The sequence below is a fragment of the Cydia pomonella genome, chromosome 24, assembly GCF_033807575.1.
Source record: "Cydia pomonella isolate Wapato2018A chromosome 24, ilCydPomo1, whole genome shotgun sequence".
Taxonomy (NCBI): Eukaryota; Metazoa; Arthropoda; class Insecta; order Lepidoptera; family Tortricidae; genus Cydia; species Cydia pomonella.
The window spans coordinates 13,000,098-13,020,003 of record NC_084726.1 but is presented as its reverse complement, the minus strand read 5'-3'; the positions used below and the strand labels follow the sequence as shown (position 1 = coordinate 13,020,003).

Here is a 19,906-nt window from a genome sequence, read left to right as displayed (position 1 = left end):
AAAAGTGTGCAGATAATGATACGTTTCTGCTCTAGAGCACTGTACTTTATAAGTCTGTGGCCCTAGTGAAAAAGGGTACAAGTCTCTGGCAGCGCAGGTGTAAAGGGGTGTAAGTTCCACGTAACACTTATGCCCTTATACACCTAAACTGCCAGAGACTTGTACCCTTTTTCACTAGGGCCACAGAAGTACGTTTTTTTTTAACGATAAGCAATTCAAATTTTGTTTTCAAATGGATTTTTGATACAATTTCCATTCTGATAATTATCTCCCCATTCCATAAATATCGATATTTTTACCTAAATTGTTAATTGAAAGTAATCTCAAGAAATACTACTAAAGTTTATACTTAGCCGTGTTCGTTTAAATGCACATGTATTTAACCTTCCTCATATTCGCAATGAAAAGTAGAGTGTTTAACTCGGGTGAAAGGCATCATTTCAGTCTTGGACTATAAGCGCCCTCATGCCACCTTGACAGAAATGGGTACCTTCCATCCCTTGGTTAACAATCTACTATTGTTAGTCCAGCTGTTCTCATGTAATGATCGCATTTCTCAACCAATTCTCGTGAAATTTTGTAACCAGGTGCCATAATATATGTAATTTTCCAGTCTACTCAGTTTTAGGATATTTTTTATACCACGACGGTTGCAAACAAGCATACTGCTCGCCTGCAACTTTAGGAAAATAGTGGATTCCGACTCGATCTAATACAGCTCACAGAGGCACTAGTTACGAGAATAGAATAGAATATAAGAAAGGATTCGACCCTTCAATAATTAGTACCTATACCTAACCTCAATTTCTTTTTTTCATGCTCGCTATAGAATGAGACGGTGCGATTGGTAAGTTTACATTTAATAACTTTATCTTGCGTACCAATATTTTCATGTCATTCGTCATTCCATCATTCCAATCATCACTCTGTCAATACTGTAAATCAATACAGTCATTAGTGCATGTTACGGCTACCGTGGCGGTATAGTGCGTCTGGTATGTTCGCCGAGAACAGTACCCCTAGTGTAAGTTTATTCGATAGCGTGACGTCACGTACGCGTTTGTGTTAAGTCTCACGTCACGTTACGATATCGAATAAATTTACACTAGGGGTACAGAGTAGATGACTTTTACGCATAATGAGTAAAAGGCACTGGTCGTTTTTCGGGTGAGGAACGAATCGGCGAACAACATTGTTAAAGTAATATATGCAACCTGCTATTGTATGAGCAAGGTTTCCGCTGCACCTATTTAATTAGTATTTCTAATTATAGCTTACATTTTAGTATATTTGGCATGTAATTATTAATGTAATGTAATAATGGGTTGGTATCTGAATAAATAACATTTTATTTGTTATTATTTATGATTACTCCAACCCTGAAGCATAATATTAAAACTAAGTTCATTATTACTTGCATGCCGTCATTCCTTGTCACTTGTCGTGTACACTGTCACTAGTTTTTTTTTTAAATAATTTTAAATCGTTTATTTCGAGTATAATACACTCAATATCTTGGTTAGTAAAAACTAATTCTAAATTGGCATTAGTACTTAAACCTAGGAATATTTCTACATCTATAAACTACATGTCTCTGGTCAGCTGACGGCGCATAGCCGACTGCAGCCAATACAATGTCGTTACTCGTGAAATAATGTCTGGCCCGTAATAATTACAGTTCGTGTCATCCATGATGACGCACGATTTGTCAAATCTAACATTAAAAAAAAATGAAATTATGAATCAAAGGTGACAATCAGATTTCGACTTTAGGCTGCTTTGGGCTTGTGCACAAATGACGCGAAGCTTTTTCGGCTTCTTTTTGACCCCCTCCTCCCCCTTGGTGATATTTGGTGAGGTTCTTGCCCCCCCCCCCCCACCGTCCCCTACATAACCTCATGTATATTTTTTTGTTTTTTTCCTTATTACCTAATTTTAAGATAAACTTTATTGTAAATAGTAAATACTTATTGTTTATTTTCTATTTTCGTTATGAGTATGATGTACCTACATTTATTATACGTGCTCCAAAATTTCGTAAAATTGACTGGCTACTTTGAAGTGCGAAGTATAGATTTATGTTTAACGAAACCGAGAAAAAGTATCCAGTCATGTGGTAGATATTTTTTCTTAGTTTCGTTCACTGTAAAAAATACACGTGAGGTCTCCTTATACCAAATCCCCCCCCTCTCCCCCCTCCCCCAACGTTATCTGTCGTGATTTTTTCGTGCGTCAACGCTGCAGCCATAATAATGTTGCAGTTAAAATTTAGAATGTCCGACAAGTACTGTTATTGAATTCATCGTCAGAGTTCCGTTCCACAAAGGTAAACCCGGTGCGACTCTGTCCACCCGGCTGTCATATCGCTAAATATTTCGAGAATTTTCACGCCCTTAATTTTAAATAATTAAGTATAAGCAAGCTAGACGCATAAAAGTATTTTTTTGAGTTTGATCAACTGGAACATTTTTAAGTTATAAAATTCGTGACCCAGTTTTAAAATAAAATGAAGTTTATTTTAAATAAACTCCGGTGTTGGCGTCAACGATGAATTATTGCAATCCATAAATTACAGTTTGAACAAAGTTTAAAATAGTGGAAAGATTATTTTCTTTAAAATCCATGAGGGATAGGGGTGGTTAGTAATCCCGGAGGTTTATGATTTGTTACGTACAACCTATTTTAATAATTTTATAATGATAGGAATCTCATAATTTAAAAAATATGCATAAGATTAGTAAAACTTTAAAGTCTGTATTTGTTTTTAATTCCGATGTCACACGCTTATGTATATCTAAAAGCACAAAAAGATAAATCCGTTTGTTGATATGTAATATAAAATATGCTAATAATCAATATTATATCAAAATGATATGCTCCTTTTGAGAGATCGGTTGACCATACTTATATGATCTGTGACCATACTATTAGGAAACAAATTAAATTATTTTTAAATATTGTGAGAAAATTCGACCCATGCCGCCGTGACTTAGGTGGACGAGCGGTTTTAGCGGCTGTTTCGATTTCAGCCCTAGGCACTGGATATTTATTTATATTTAATTTAAATACAATACCACATCACTAACCAGTGGTCGGGGTATGCCACACCGCGCATATCAAGTTCAATGAATAGTAACATGGATACACCTTTAATAAAAGAATAAATAAATAAATATTTGACATCCTTACAAAAAATGACTAAGCCCCACAGTAAGCTCAAGAAGGCTTGTGTTGAGGGTACTCAGACGATATATATAATATACAAATAGATAAATACATAGAAAACACCCAGGACTCAGGAACAAAAATTTGTGCTCATTACACAAATAAATGCCCTTACAGGGACTCGAACCTAGAACCATCGGCTTCTTAGGCACCCTTAAACCCTCGATACCTTTGAAACAGCATGAAAAAAACAATGGTATTCAAGTAAAGGTAATATATTCATAAAATATACGACGATAAATAAAATAAAATTTAGGTCATTTTCCCCGACTGGTAACCAAAACCATTGCTTATAACATCATGATTCGCGGCACCAAAATGTAAATATTCATGACTGTCGATTCAACTCAATCCCCTCTTATAACTTCACCTTAAAACTCAAGCCTTAAGCCCTATAATTTCATTACATTGTTAACGCACATAATGTGTATGTATTAAATAAATTGCTTCATATCAAGCAATACACATGTCCCGAACTGGGCCTGTTATTTTCCATGCATATCTAATTAATGGTGATTTACATTGCAAATACTTTGGGAGAAGTTTGGAAGTTACGTCAGATGGAAGAGAAACGTGAAATGTATGTAACAAGCACCTATGTCATGGGAATATAAGGCGCTAACAAATTAGCTATCAATATTTTAAGTGACTATACTTTACATTAAAACAATTAACTTTAAATAGAAACTAAGAAAACTTTACATTATTTTTGTTGTTTTCATTTACCGATAAAAAATTAAAGTATCTAAAAAACATCATTTATTTAAAACTTTATTGCACAAAAGAAAAACTTAATGTACAAAAGGCGAACTTAATGCCATGAGGCATTCTCTACCAGTCAACCTTAGGGCAAAGCAGAAAAGATTGTAGGCGGTGCGTTTAAAACTAAAAGAAATTGTTATTGAAAGAATTAGAGTCCTAATACACATAAATTAATTATAAACTACTTGAATACATAAAGACACATACATACATTACATAAATAAAATTCCAAATCTATCCAGAGCAGCGCTAGAGTAGCTAAGAACCTAGGCGTTATTAACGGAGTGAAGAGCGCTGTATATGATTTAAGTTTTTTTTTTTCAAGTATTCTAGGTATTGTAGCACCTATTTAAGGTTTTTTGAAGACACTATTTGGTACATGGAGATTCCATTCCTTACCTTCCATAGCACAACTGACAAGATATTGGAAGGTAAAGGAAAAGAACAGAAACTCCTTAGGCAGAACTGTTGCAAAAGTGTCCAGCTGTCAGCTATAAATAATAGTTCCAAATCTCTCCAGAGTAGCTAAGAACCTAGGCGTTATTGACGGAGTGAAGTGCGCTGTCTATGATTAGATTTTTTTCTCAAATATTCTAGGTATTATAGCGCCACCTATTTATGGTTTTTTGTCAGACACTTTTTGGTATATGGAGATTTTATTCCTTGCCTCTACCTTCCATAGACAAGATGTTTAACACTTTCTGTCATGTCAACAATTGATTATCTTAAATGTTTATTTAGTTCATTCATTATCAACAGTTCTGTTAAGTGTTAGGTAAAAGAGGTTCTAGAATCTATTCATTGAGGTCTCATTTAATTATTAATGATCAAAACTTATATTAGTTGACATATTATTATATTGTAATTTATAATACTCTAATTTATGAAATAGAGGAGATTTGACTCTGATAAAGCGTACAATTTCAAGTCATATTACAACTAACCCAAACGCTTTTAAATTCCTTAATCCCGTTATATACCCTCAAAATATTATCAAACTTCCAACTTGCCCCATCCACGTACTTTAACTCCTCGCTTTAACTCTCAAAGACACTGTCAGTTGCCCCCGAGGGGAGAAATTAAAATTTTACTGCGCCCTTGGACCTATCACTGCCTATTACACCCTCTTACGTAAAGTAATAAATTTACGGAAAAATCTGCCAAGTTTTATTGGAAGGTCGAAGTTGTGAAAGCGATTAAGGTTGATGAAAAATTAAAGTGATATAGGGGAGAGGTTTTCTGGAGCAAAATGGTGCGTTAATCGTATGAATTTTTATAAGATTGTTCACGTCAGATTTTTATATTACCTACCTATGTAGAACTCGGGCTATTTGATGAAAATATAGGTTTTAAAATTACATCAAAGAAGAACGATTTAAGAATTTTCCCAAGTTTTTAAAATGCTTTAAAGTATTCGTTCCGCATATTTTTTGGTATTTTATCTAGGCTATGTATCATTGTCTAAGAATTTGCTCAATAGAACACTTTCAAATGGATATGTTTCCTATTTTAGACACTAATTCTCACGATAACTAGATGTCAATGTGGGGGTCAATAGAGCTTGTTTCTCACAAGTTGACCTCAAGTATCTCAATAAAAAAATTCGTCCAAATTTGCTTAGGCTTGCCGAAGCAAAGTTTGACCAATGTTTGGCACCCTACGTATCTGCTAACGAGAATTGTTTTTATATTCCCACCACACTATGCTCCTCACGCTGTTTCTCGATCTGCTCCTCGCGCTGCTGCGCATTTAATCGTGACACTCCGCATTAGATATTGCCTGGGCTAGGTCCGCGAAAATCAGCATCTTTCTCTGTCACTCTATTTACGCCTTCATTGGATTAAAAGAGAAATATCTTCGCAATTTTCGAACTTTGATTTCCGCGGTAGGCCTTCTGGTTCTTTGACTCATCCCTAAACCCGACAAAATAGGGACTGGAGGGCGTGACGAGGAGCATGACGAGAAACGTTCCCACACTACATCTCTGCATACTTTCCTTGCTACTTCCCATGCCACTCGACAAGTGGCAGGGGTATTACAAGCCTGCGTACTCCTGTCCGAGGTTTGCTAAATATTGACAATAAATTAAACCAAACATTTCTTATTTCAGAGCGACTCAACATACGAAACAATGGCGAATCTCACGTTCACGGTGACGCGGTTCGAAAACGGACGAATATTCACGTGCAAAAGCGAGAATGAAGTTAACAAGATAATCAGCGAGGAGCCTCTCGTCAGGACTAAGGAGATGGAGGTTTGGTGTAAGTTGCATTTTACTTCCCGAAGAGCCACTTGCACTATCCAGGGTTAGTCACTAACTGGGATTTAATCGTTAACACAGGGTTAAGTTGTACTGGTAACTACGGGCTTAACCGGTTAACCTTGGATGGCGCAAGTGGCCTCTATTCTGTCATATATAAAAGTTAGTATATGTTGCTAGAAAATACTTGAAGAAGCAAACACCTTTCGGATTCAGACTTCACCTGCATTACTACCGAAAACAGCTAAAATCCGGACAACCAACTTCGATTTTCATCGACATTATTTACATTGGATGCAAATCCACATGCAAATAGACAAAAGGAACACAAAATGTCGGACTAAAGGGCGGCATGTTGCAACCCTATGAGGTACAGAATATTACGGCTCAAAGAATTTGGAACTTGGATTCCACGTGAATTAGATCTTAGATCACTGATTGGTCGAAGTGGCACTCAAAGGCCCGCAACACTCCCAATAATAAATAATAATACTAGTCTATTAATAAAATGTAATTTTCTATTTCAGATCGCCCAATAGTCCACGTGAACCCACCCAACTTCACCGTTCTGCAGGATTCCAAGATCCTCCTCAAGTGCGAGTATGAGAGCAACCCATCACTCCTTATAGATGTTGCATGGTAAGTTCCTATTTCATCATCAGCTATTTCTTCATCATTAGGATGATATTCTGGTGGTGGCTGCATCAGCATTACTGTTAAGGTAAGGATTCAGACTGGACCAGCCGATTACTGCCGACTGCATTACTGCTGCAGATGTCAAATATCGCGCTGCGGTCACTGTCATATTATTTAGTGCGTTCCACTTCAACAATATTCAAAAAAATATTCTGCAAGTAGGCCTCAAGGCCTCTTTTACAACTTTTACAAGTCAATACAACATTTATAGTAACATCATATAGGGACATGAAAAATACATAGCAACACTTATAAATACAACAGCCAATACCTGGGTAAACATTACATTATAATAATCTTAAAATAAATAATTACGACTGTACAACAAAGATCTCTATAGTCTCTATAGTTAATTTTACATTAAACCTGGAGATGTAAAAGATCCCCAATGTCAGAGTACTAATATATGTATATCAAATCTCGTTTACCGAAATAAGATACACTTGTTGCTATAGACAACTCGCTATACAACAGAACTACATATTACAAGCACACCTGCCTGTAAAATTCTAGGAGTTTAATAGATTTCTCCACATTTAAATTATGAGATTTATACTAGAAAATAATAATAATAGGAAGCGATGGTGGCCGAGTGGATATGACGTCCGACTTTCAATCCGGAGGTCGCGGGTTCAAATCCTGGCTCGTACCAATGAGTTTTTCGGAACTTATGTACGAAATATCATTTGATATTTACCACTAGCTTTTCGGTGAAGGAAAACATCGTGAGGAAACCTGCATACATCTGCGAAGAAATTCAGAGGTGTATTTGAAGTCCTCAATTCGCAATGGGCTAGCGTGGGGACTATAGCTCGAGCCCTCTCGCACACGCCCAGCAGTGGGACGTATATAGGCTGAATTATTATTTTTATACTAGAAAATAGGACTACAGAAAAATTAAAATCCAAACCGTCTCAAACGTATTCGAGTAATCAGGGAATACACGGGGAATTGACAACTTTCCGTCGAAATTTTAAACACCACAATTGTTAAGAATGATTATCCAGACAGGACCACTAATTTAAACATGTGGATAAGCAAGCTATAATTTTTTGTTGCTTTGTACATGATCCTATTTCACTTTCTTTACATATTTTAAACTATTTCCAGGTACAAAGATGACGAAAAGATCGACGTCAACACCTCCCACTACCAGGGCGGTAATATCAACCAACCAGCGCTCATCATCCACAACGTCACTGGGAGTGACAGTGGGAACTACACCTGTCAGCTCAAAAATGACGTTGGAAACAGCACTAGTGATAACGCTATAGTTGTTAATGTTTTATGTAAGTATTGCATCATCGTGTTCATCTCACCATCTAGAATTCCAGAAGATTAACGGCAGTTATAATGGCAACTACACCTGTCACTCCTGTCAGCTCAAAACTACACCTGGGAACTATACCTGTCAGCTCAAAAATGACGTTGGAAACAGCACTAGTGACAACGCTATAGTTGTTAATGTTTTATGTAAGTATTGCATCATCATGTTCTTTTATCTCACCATCTAGAATTCCAGAAGATTTACGGCAGTTGTAATGGCAATTACACCTGTCACTCCTGTCAGTAAAGATGTCGGGAATAATACCAGTAACAACTCTATCTGATGTGTTATGTATGTAGTCACTTCCAAGTATGTATGTGTATTTTTATTTAAAAACAATGTTTTAGTTGAAAATTTCAAATCCTAAACATCGTTTTATTAGTATATACCTTATTTTATCGATACTTTAAAACAATATGTTAGTACAGTTGTATGTACAAGACTATAGGTACATATAACATGTTTTGGTAATGTAGGACGATCGCCCACCTCAATGTAGGCGAGCGCTCATATTATTATATACATTGTGTCAAGTCCCTTAACATTTCTGACCCTTAAGTCATTTAGATAAAGTTAAAAGGCATTCGTGACAATCAAAGCCAGCGCTGGTCTTCCGTAAGGCGTATTCGGTGATGCCACGACAAATAACACAAAAAGATACATTAAACAAACCTTATTAAAACAAACATAAATATCCAAAAAAAGAAACAATAAAAAAGAGTCGTACAATGGCACATGGAGAAAAACAAACAAAACAATCGAATAGAAGAAAAAAATGTTCAAATTTAGTTGTCCATGAACGCGACCATACCACCTGCAACGCATTTCGTATGCGGCTATACATTTGTGTATTTCTTTTTGTGCTAATAAATTTTTCGTGTCTTATCTTATCTTATACGGCCACATCTCAAAATTTATGTCTTTTGAGATTATTGCAGATTAAATTACGACCTTAATTCGAAAAAATAAGGAAAAGTTTCCTTTTTGCCCAAATGACCGTATGCATTTTTCCACAATTCGTCTACGCCTTCCCTGCAATACGCCACAAATCAAAATGGCTCGTTTTATGGTTATTATTTTTGAATTGTGACCGTATTGTATAAAATTTGAGGTACTTATTGAGTCGTGTTTTCATAGAATATAAGTAAATTTCCATCACTCACTAATCAGAATGATCTCAATTCCAGACAAACCCACAGTCCGTCTAGTAATGTCAGACCCGAGCCCCATCAACGAGCTGGATCATAAGAACGTGACGCTGATATGCGAAGCCATCGACGGGAACCCGAGAACCCTGGATGAGGTCACCTGGTATCTGGATAACGAAGTGCTGAAGAAGCTTCCGGAATGCAATGGAACTGATCGTAAGTTCCTATTTACACAATTTTGAACATTTAGTCGTATTTTTACAAGCTTTTATTTAATTTGCTCTATTAGTATGTTAGTGTGGGTCAAATCCTTTAAGCTACATTTGACCCACTTTTCCGATTGAGCTGAAATTTTGTATACAAATATATAAATCGGATGACAATACAACCTTTATCGTTGTAATGACATGGAGCTGTTCTGATGATGAACACAGGAGGTGGGCACTCTGTAATAAAACAAACGCAAACGAATTCTGTTTGGGTTGTTATAATCGTCTCGATGAGTATTAGTTGCCTGTAGAAAGAGAAGTACAGTCAGAGATAAAGCTTGTACCAAAAATGATTTTTTTTCCCAAAAACTTATTATATGAATACCAATAGCAGTGTCCAAAAAGCTATTATACCTAACACTCCAATGATCTTAACCTAATATACAAATAATTCGAATTCGACATTCATTTGAAATTTAAGTGTCTTTGGTATATTTGGTATTTTGTATATTGTTCATTTTGGTAATTGGCAATTTGACATTGTTACATCATAAATATATTATTGTGAAATGTACACTTGTTTCACACACAACGAAACTAAGTCAATTTGGGTTTCATGTAGATCGACATGCCTTTATTTTTAATAATTTCACTATGACTTGGTCCACGTAGAAGACATTAAAAAATTTAACCCCATTTTCATATCCCCTAGGGGTTGTATTCCAACAAGTTTCTTAGTACAGCCCTACTTCATTTGAATAATATATATTTAAAATTACAAATTCCTACCTTCAAACTGCACGATCCCTTATCAGTATCTACCTAAAAGGACCGTTTTATATATTTGACAAGATTTGCAAGATGGCCTAAGGCGGGGGGCGCAGTACCTCACAGTTTAACTAGTATGCTAGTAGTTAAAGCAGTTCATAAAATATGCTTTCGGACATGTTAATAGTAACTATCAAAATCAAAACTCAGAAAAACAGTGTTTCTAATTTTATTGTTGAGTTAAATTTGAACAACTTCATTTTAATCACTAATTAACTAAGTAGTTCTAACGAAACACGGTACAGTTCCTAAAAGACTAGCGCACTCTGCAACTGCTGGAAGTAGAATGACCTATCGCCATTCTCATGTCCTTCTCGACTCCGTACAGCGCCACAGATGGCGCTTGCGCTACGCAGCAACTTCCGACGAGTCATGAGTACGGACTCATGACCATTTGAGTCATTTGACCATCCGTAATCATGACCAGGATGCTATGTCGCATCCTGGTCATGATTACGGATGGTCAATATTTTCATCTCAAAGATCTGTACTAACTCAATATGTTTTCCTTTCTAGCGGCCCTGTGTGATGAAGTGGATCCGTCAATGCTGCTACTCCAGGATACAACAAGAAGTTTTCATGGAAATTATTCCTGTCAGGGCAAGAACACGGCGGGAGAAGGAGAAAGAAGTCCGCAGACCGAGTTGATTGTCAACTGTAAGTCATAGTAATTTTAGCGTTTTCCTGGTTGAAAGAAAGAAAGAAAAAGAAAGTTTTTTAGTTGCGAACAGTTATAAACTCCCACAAACAATAAATTAACCAAGTGTGCCAGCAAAAAGGCTCAAGTTGAGTATTGTACCGCGGCTCGCAGGCTGCAGCGCTGATTGTCAGTTTCATTTTTGTTGGCGACAACCGACCACATGAACAATTAAATACACATTAGCACAAACCAAACCTGGAAGGCTAGCTCGAAGTAAGAGTAAAGGAATCCGGGGTTTGCTTATGACAATCTAATCCAGTAGTGGGCAAACTTTCTTCATGGGGGGCCAGCAAGTATATGAAATTTAAGAGGAGGGAATTGCAGCAAAAACGTTTATTTGCGATTGATGTGGGCAAATATACTAATTATTTCATAGGACCAGCGGCAGGCCAGATAAAATCCTTTTGCGGGCCATAGCTGGCCCTCGAGCCGTATTTTGCCCACCACTGACCTAATCCAATGACCTTGATCTACTGACCTTGAACTACAAGTATGTAAGGAAAACTAGGACTAATTGGTGATTGTTAGTATTCTGACCTTCTTTATCAAGGATATATTAAAGTTTTGATAAAATTTACTTTTTACAAGTCTAAGCACACACAAACCGTCAAATTTAACATTAGTCAGCCCATCTTAACCTGCAATTAAACTCACAGATCCCCCTGGACCGGCAAAGCTGGTTTACTCCCCGTGGCGCGTGGTCAAACAGAAATCCCTCATTCTTACGTGCAGCATTGAAGAGAAAGGCAGGCCGGAAGCTCAGAGGTAACAATTTAATTTTATTGTTATTCTTCTATTCGTCAAGTTTATGTAGGAATTGGCGGCAGAAAGATATTGATGACATAAATGCAAGCTTATAACAGTTATTCGGTAGGAATTATATGTACAGTCAAGGTATTAAATATCGACACGGATAAAGTGCCAAAAATATGTATACTATACTTTAATGTATAGGCAATAAGGTCGTGTGTACATATTTTTGGCACTTTGTACGTGTCGATATTTAATACCTTGACTGTACCCGATATTTTAATTACTGACGGAATTATTTATTATTTATTAATTTCCTTCCTTGGGTTTTTTCTTCTATCAATTTTGTTAACTTCCCTTTCCTTCAATCAACTTCTGGTGAACTTCTATTTTATGTACTGTTTTTTTTGATTCGCTGTTAATTAAACAGGTTGTCTATTTAGTCACTTGCAGTAATTTACGGACTGAATGTATTGGTCATATTAAGCAACTTTTACTCCATAGTAAAAGTTCCCATGAACAATCCCGAAATCGCGATAAAGAATTACTCTCCCATAAAAAATATCAAATTCAGACAGCCAAAATGTATGAAACAGTCAATTTTTTTGCGATTTCGGGGTTGGTCAAAGATGCTCAGTATGACCTATATATTCACCCCGTAAATTATTCCAGGTGACTAAATAAACACCGTGTATATGTGGTATGACTGAATGTCAAAATCACACGTACGAAAATAAACCAACATATTAAAATACAAAATCTAAAATATTAAAAAAAAAATAGTTAAAGGCAGGCAATATAAGATTATTATCCATGTCATTCTATGAAAATTATAGAAATTCATTGATACCGTTCTCAGATTCCGCTGGCAACGGGGCGGGCGCCCGGTCCCGGACATCGTGTCCGCCAACTGGACCATCGACCCCATCAGCCTCGACCACCGGACCAACTTCTCGTGCCGCGGCGTCAACGCCGGCGGCGAGGGGCCACCTGCTATTACCTACATTAATGTGCTGGGTAAGTCTTTGTCAAACATTTACTTGAGATCTGCCATTGGCGTACATGGACTCATTTGAAACAATAAAACACATACGTTTTGACTACAAGTAGGTAGAAAAATACAGGAACAAGTACGGTCAAGGAATTTAATTTCAGTACCATTTTTTATACTACGTCGGTGGCTAACAACTTCTTTTGCAAAATAGGCACAAAGGCGCTCTCGATTTCTAGAAAATGCTCAGTAAAACTAACTCACTAATTACTTGGCATTGTGGCGTTTATCTTATCCCGGACAAAGTGTCCGCCAACTAAACCATCGCCCCATCTGTTTCGACCACGAGACCAACTTCTGGTATCGCGGTTTCAAAGCTGGAGGCTATCGTTACTCGCTGACTTAATGTTGAGGATCATGACATCATGTCCTCTTTTTAAAAACCTGGATTCTCCATAGGCGTCTGTCCTCTGTCAATTGCATGCTTCGTGCAGTTTTTGCCATGAAGCCTTTTTCTTATCCTTAACTTTCCCCTGCGTATAATTCTCTTCAAGCTATTCGGAGAAGGTACGTACTTCAAACACGGTTTTTAAATGTTGTTGAGAAATAACGTATATAATTATAATAACTCTATGTCAATCATATTTTATATTTTCAGCTCCTCCAAGCTTCAAGTACGCTATGAACTACTATAGCGGCGCTTTGTACAAATCTCAAGTAAGTTCATTTATGCCATTTAGTTCTCAACATTCTTCTAAGTTTTTTTTTTGTTTTTTTTTTTGTTTTTTTTGTCATTAAAAATATTTATTGATAATAACAAAATACATAATGGATATATACAGATGATTACTATAACTAAGTTATAGTTTAATGGTTTACAATGTAAGCAGTAGCAATCTCTGACTGCCAAAATCAGGTTGAGATTATGTCAATAATCTCAGTAGTTTAAGATGACATCATAAGATGAACATTTATCCCCGACACCATGTACTCATACCATAATATTGAAATGCATCCAGATTCTGCTTTCCAGTCTGTCTCCTTTTCTTGGTAATTGGTTTAAGGTGTGTACAGAATCATCCGCATAATATACATTTACGAGCTTAGAAACAAACGTTTCTTCGCTTCTAATACTATTAAACTACATTACAACATAATTGTCATCTTTATCTTAGTCCATTGAATTTCTCGATATTCTGCCACTCCTTTTTCCACGCATTTTTTTCTTTTTTTCTGTTTTTATAAGTAGATTCCTAAATTTATTTACTCCCTAACAACTTACATAATCATTATTTTAATTGTAATAAACTTTTTTCAGAACATATCCCTAAAATGCACTGTGGAATGCGCTCCCCGCTGCAGCGTGCAATGGCTCATGATGAAGGACAACGAGGAGATGCAGGTCATCGATCCGAACAAGACGGATCGGTACTATATCGTGGAACGGGAGATCGGGCCCGAAGTTAACAGGAACGATTTTGAGGCAACGGAGAGTACTTTGGTGAGTTGAAGTTTTTAGTATCGTCTCATTGAACATTTTAAATTTTTTAATTTCTTACTACGTTTCTTGTAGGTTTACACGAGTTTTAAATATAAGCCTGTCCTTGTAAATAGGTACAAATTATTTGTGATTATGACTAGTACCCTAATTAACATAACATCTGTCGCCAGGTTGGAACACCAGGCTTTAACCCTTTAAGTGCAAAATTAGCTACTCAAGAGCTGGGTCAGAAACGTTCAGCAAAACCGCCGTCATTTCTGTGAACATTATAAAAGTTAACCATTTGAATACCTCTTTCTAAGTAAGGACTTTGAAAGCATCATACTAATTTGAAGATCCGTTTATTTTATGTGCATAGAAAAATTCAGTTACTTTCTTTTTCTTCTTCGTTAGACCTTTAACGAGTTGTCGTAGCCATTATGTAAATTTTTGAGCGACTCGCTTAACGACACGTCGCCATTCTTTCCGTAGAGCTGCTTTCCGTGAGCATTCGTTTTTGATGACCGGTTTGGCCTAGTGGGTAGTGACGTTGCCTACGAAGCTGATGGTCCCGGGTTCAAATCCTGGTAAGGGCATTTATTTGTGTGATGAGCATGGATATTTGTTCCTGAGTCATGGGTGTTTTCTATGTATTTAAGTATTTATATATTATATATATCGTTTTCTAAGTACCCTCAACACAAGCCTTATTGAGCTTACTGTGGGACTTAGTCAATTTGTGTAATAATGTCCTATAATATTTATTTATTTTTTTATTTTTTATTTTTTTATTTTATTCGTTAACTGTTGCGGACACACTGGCTTTGATTTGCTCAGTCCATCTCATTAACGATCTTTCTCTAGCCCTGTCACCTCCCACTCTAACTCATACTAAAAAAAATGATCCAGCTGAGTGCTTGATGTCTGAAATCCGATAACTGAGTGTTTGAAGCATTCACCGCTCACAAATGCACGCTAAGATGACTCGTGCATATTCGGCGGCCAGAAATTCAAAGTTTTGTCTTAAGGTGGAGTTCAGATGTCAACGGCAGCTACATTACTGTTGCGATATCAGTACTGCGTCTTTAATTCCGCCGCTATATAAGTCAATTTCCTTGATAAAATGAGTGGCGGATTTAACGTCATAATCGCGGCAGTAATGCGGCGAAGAACGTCACTCATTCAAGGCCGCAGTAATGTTGCAACAAAAATGCAGTTGCAGTTGTGATCTTAACATCACCTTTATCAACCCTACTACTTACCTGTAGCTCTCTTAAATGTTATCTACCTGTCTCTACAGGTAGTGGGTACTGGCTTGAGATTTTTTTTTAGATCTCTTCTAATCTTCTTTTTCTTTGTACTTAGTACTGGAACATGTCAGCTTGGGCTGGAGGCGTTCTGGACCGCACGGACCCTCGCATAACCAAATACATGTGCCGCTCTTCTAGAAATGATGCTGGACCGGCTGTCAATAGTACTACACATTTTGCCGTCGAATGTAAGTCAATAATTCTCAAATAGATAGTTTAACACAGTGTAAATACGTGATCATTTTAGACGGGGGTCTCCAAAATACGACCGAAAACGAAGGCAGCCATGCACAGGTGGCTTTCGGGTAAAAATGTTTATAAACCCCTGTTATTATATAACGAAACCTTAAAATATAATATAGTGCATATGAAAATATACACTGTATAATTTTTAATATGTTTTTTGTTTTGTACCTAAGTAAAAAGTGTAACGTAAAAAAAAAACCACGGATTTTTCACTTGTATAGAGACTTAAATTGTTTAGACTTTAAGTTCTAATAGAACAAAAAAAGAATCATTTTGTATTTAAGGGTCAGACTCGATTAACTATTGGCAAATTTTCAATCACCTTACAATTACCTATGTATCACGTGGGGTGTATTATTAAAATGGGTCGAAGATACGAAACCTTGCTGTTGTGAGGCTTAAAATTGTATTACTTATTTTCAGATGAACCAGAAAACATCACAGTAACTCCGAATATAGTTCCAGTTATCGAAGGAGAAATACCCGGAAAAGTTGTCTGTTCAGCTAGGTAAGATACGATACACAACTACAAAAGTAATTTAGAAAACAGAAAACTACCAGTGTACTGAAACAAATGTCACATATAAAAAAAGAGTTTTCTAGTGCCCGAGATCAGCTTTAACCGGCATTTTCAGTATTAGGGACCGTGCGCGTTGGAGGGTCTGCCATATTGTGGCCGAATCGGAACCATAAACATTTCAAGAAAACACGTCACGTGTTTTCTTGTGTATAGTAGGTTCTGCCATCTTTTGGGCTACATCGGAACAATAAACATCACATTTAGGCCTCGCGCCAAAAATCTGACGGCTCCTGTGCTGCCTCCTACAGTTTATGCACGCGCCCTTTCGCGGTCACAGCCAGTCACAGCGGTGCTCGTCTTGTTTTGTAGTCACTGTAATCTTCCTCCTTCTTTTAGTCCCAGTTCTATCTAGGGTCAGGCCTCCTTGTACGGCGGTGCCAGTGCACTATATCCTGGGTTGTCATGGGGTTCTGGGATTTCATATCCCTCTTGATATTGGATCACCATGTGTCGGGAGGTCTTCCTCTTCCCAGAGATTTTGTGGGGATATTTAACACGGATTCAACTGGGAAACTGTCACCTGCATGCTTTCCTTTGAAATGTCATGTGTCTTTAAAACAATATCTACAGGCGAACAGTATGTGAACAGAATCACTAAGTTCTACACTAATATAGTTTCCCTGAAGCCATTATACGTAAAAACTCTAAAATCAAAATTCAAGACATTATTAAAGAATACTTCCATACACTGCAACAATTAACTACTATGTATAAATTATTATTTTTTGCTCTGTATAGATAGATAGATAGATAAACCATTTATTCGCTTGCCACAATACACACAACTAAACAAAAAAATAATACAAACAATAGCAACACCAAAATAAAAATTAAATAAAGAACAAAAAGCATCAATAAAAGGTAATGTGTGCTGTGTGCGTTGCAGCAAAACAAAAGGGTTCTGGCTCAGTAATACGCTCCACTCTTTCGGGTGAAGCACTGATAATTCTGCTAGAACCCAGATCACGAACGATTCACGATGTAACAAAAAAAAAACATATATATATATATAGTATAGTTTTAGTAACTAGAGAAACTGACGATCCCACAGTCAAACTCATCATTGAATTTTGTGTGACAATGACTATTTTGTAAGATCCTCAAGAGAGATATTCCAGTATGATCACCTAACTTACACATGATTTTAAATATACAACCGTATGTCAATTTTTTTACAGAGGTTTTCCCGTCCCCTCCTACTCGTGGCGTCGAGGCAACGCCAGCAAATCTCAAGCCAAAGATCACACCAACAATTCTCTCGTGCTATCTTCTTCTAACACTCTTCTGTTGGGCTCGGTGCAGAGAAAGGACGCAGGACATTACCTGTGTGAGGCTTATAATAGACATGGCTCTGTGTCTACTACGGTGTACTTGGATGTTATGTGTAAGTAACCCATAAATCATTTATCCGTTGCAACCATGGTGTTACAAATGTTTTTGAATTGAGGAAGTACAATCATGAACTCTACTAGGGTGGAGCAAAATATTACCTATATATAATAGTAGGTACAAGACAGGTACAGAAGAAGTCAGAAACAGAACAACAATTAAAATTAGACAAACTTTACCTAAAAATAAAATGTATATTAAGTTACTTACCTTGTTCCAAGCCTTCAAATTGAAATCAGGCTTGGAACAAGGTAAGTCAACTTATTAATGTAAAATTAAGTATATTAATATGGTATTCATCTTATTAATACCTTGTATCGAATCTACCAAGTCGTTTGAGGAAAACCGCCTCGCGACATTAGACGTAAAACGCCAACTACGCAAGGAAAGACCTGAGCCCTCCTACGTGTATACATACACCACGGCCGGTCAACTCTACTGCTGTGAATGTGAAAGGGTGTTTAAGAGCAAGTTTGGCCTGGTCAGCCACATAAGAGCCGCCGCCGGCGCCGCTATCGATATCGATGTGGATCTTGCATCTTCAGTTTGTTAAATTATATGTGTATCAGCACTCCCCGATTCAATGTTGTAAGTTCTTAGTATTCCTACCCAAATACATTGAATTATTATTGCTAACTACAAAGAAGCCATCAAGCCATACCAAACAGACAACTTATAACTTACGCGTTCAGGTCACGAGATTCAGGCTCTGCTTCTATGGTTTGTTGTCAAGACAATAACAATTCTTGGCACAAAATACTGGTTCTCAGTACCGATTCTATGCGTAGTAATAAATTCTCAGCGTTAAGATCGCCTGCTTTTAACATTATTTCATATTCTGTGTATTTTTAACTGTATGGTGAGCAATAAGGAATATTTACTTACTTAAGGTATTGTGAAAATTTTCAGTTGTTCCGGAGTGCGGCATCAAGCAGGCCGAAGTGGACGGAGAACAAGTTTTGATCTGCACAGCTCATGCTAACCCTAGCGAGGTAAGTTAATCATAATTTATAAGCTGAAATAGATACCATACACTAAAGAAAAAGTGACCAAGTTATCGGTGGCCGAGGCGGGAATCGAACTCGCGTCTTCAGCTTACGCGGCTAACGTCCTGACCACTAGACCACGGCGGTACCCGTCCCAAGTTCTCTGGTGTATGCTATATTTGAAAGGCTAGGTGGTTAGGTGGGTGGTGGGGGTGTTGGTTATGTGGGTAGGTGGATAGGTTAATCATAATTTTGTATTAAGCAGAAACATAGAACCGTTAAAAATCTTTTCTTGTAGTTTGTAACATCCAAGCGAGGTAAGCGCTTCGATGGCCAAGATCTGAATTTTATATTGATAGTTTGTGCATTTTGTTTGTTTTGTTTTGTTTGTGTTTGACGACCGGTCTGGCCTCGTGGGTAATGACCCTGTCTATGAAGCCGATGGTCCCGGGTTCAAATCCTGGTAAGGGCATTTATTCGTGTGATGAGCATGGATATTTGTTCCTGAGTCATGGGTGTTTTCTATGTATTTAAGTATTTATAATTATTTATATATTATATATAACGTTGTCTAAGTACCCTCGACACAAGCCATATTGAGCTTACTGTGGGACTTAGTCAATTTGTGTAATAATGTCCTATAATATTTATTTATTTATTTTTATTTATTTTATTTTCAGGGAGTTATAAAACACTTCTTATTTTTGTGATATTGATCTGAGTCATTTGTTTCATTACTGTTCTTACGGATCACGAACCCATGTTTGAACCGTGCTAACTTACGTACTACTAGAAAGCAAACTACTTCAATACAAAAAAGAAGAATCTCAATTTGAGTATGACTCACCTCTTCTAATCTATCTTCTTATTCTCTTTCGGATCTATGGCACACATTTCTTAAAATGTTATGTTTTTAAAAGTTTTTTTTTTTCAATATGTATAATATTTATTTCAATCTTATGTGCTAATATTACAATAAAATATATTTATACACACATAATCAATAAAAATCATTAAAT

General features: G+C 36.8%; 1 protein-coding gene across 17 annotated transcripts in view; it reads left to right on the top strand.

The window, feature by feature from the left end:
- Positions 1-19,906, top strand: part of LOC133531155 (hemicentin-2) — a 782,365-nt gene that overhangs the window by 746,057 nt on the left and 16,402 nt on the right. For all 17 annotated transcript variants that reach the window (XR_009801479.1, XR_009801478.1, XR_009801476.1 and 14 more), the window contains exons 8-21: positions 830-847; positions 6,098-6,248; positions 6,775-6,886; positions 8,054-8,232; positions 9,458-9,634; positions 10,972-11,112; positions 11,812-11,920; positions 12,765-12,922; positions 13,555-13,613; positions 14,215-14,397; positions 15,742-15,874; positions 16,356-16,440; positions 17,691-17,896; positions 18,811-18,893. Coding sequence is in view for 9 of the 17 variants with exons in the window: in XM_061869289.1 (XP_061725273.1) it covers positions 830-847; positions 6,098-6,248; positions 6,775-6,886; positions 8,054-8,232; positions 9,458-9,634; positions 10,972-11,112; positions 11,812-11,920; positions 12,765-12,922; positions 13,555-13,613; positions 14,215-14,397; positions 15,742-15,874; positions 16,356-16,440; positions 17,691-17,896; positions 18,811-18,893 (1,794 nt within the window). In the remaining 8 variants the exon portion in view is untranslated. The remainder of the gene's footprint in view (positions 1-829; positions 848-6,097; positions 6,249-6,774; positions 6,887-8,053; positions 8,233-9,457; positions 9,635-10,971; positions 11,113-11,811; positions 11,921-12,764; positions 12,923-13,554; positions 13,614-14,214; positions 14,398-15,741; positions 15,875-16,355; positions 16,441-17,690; positions 17,897-18,810; positions 18,894-19,906) is intronic.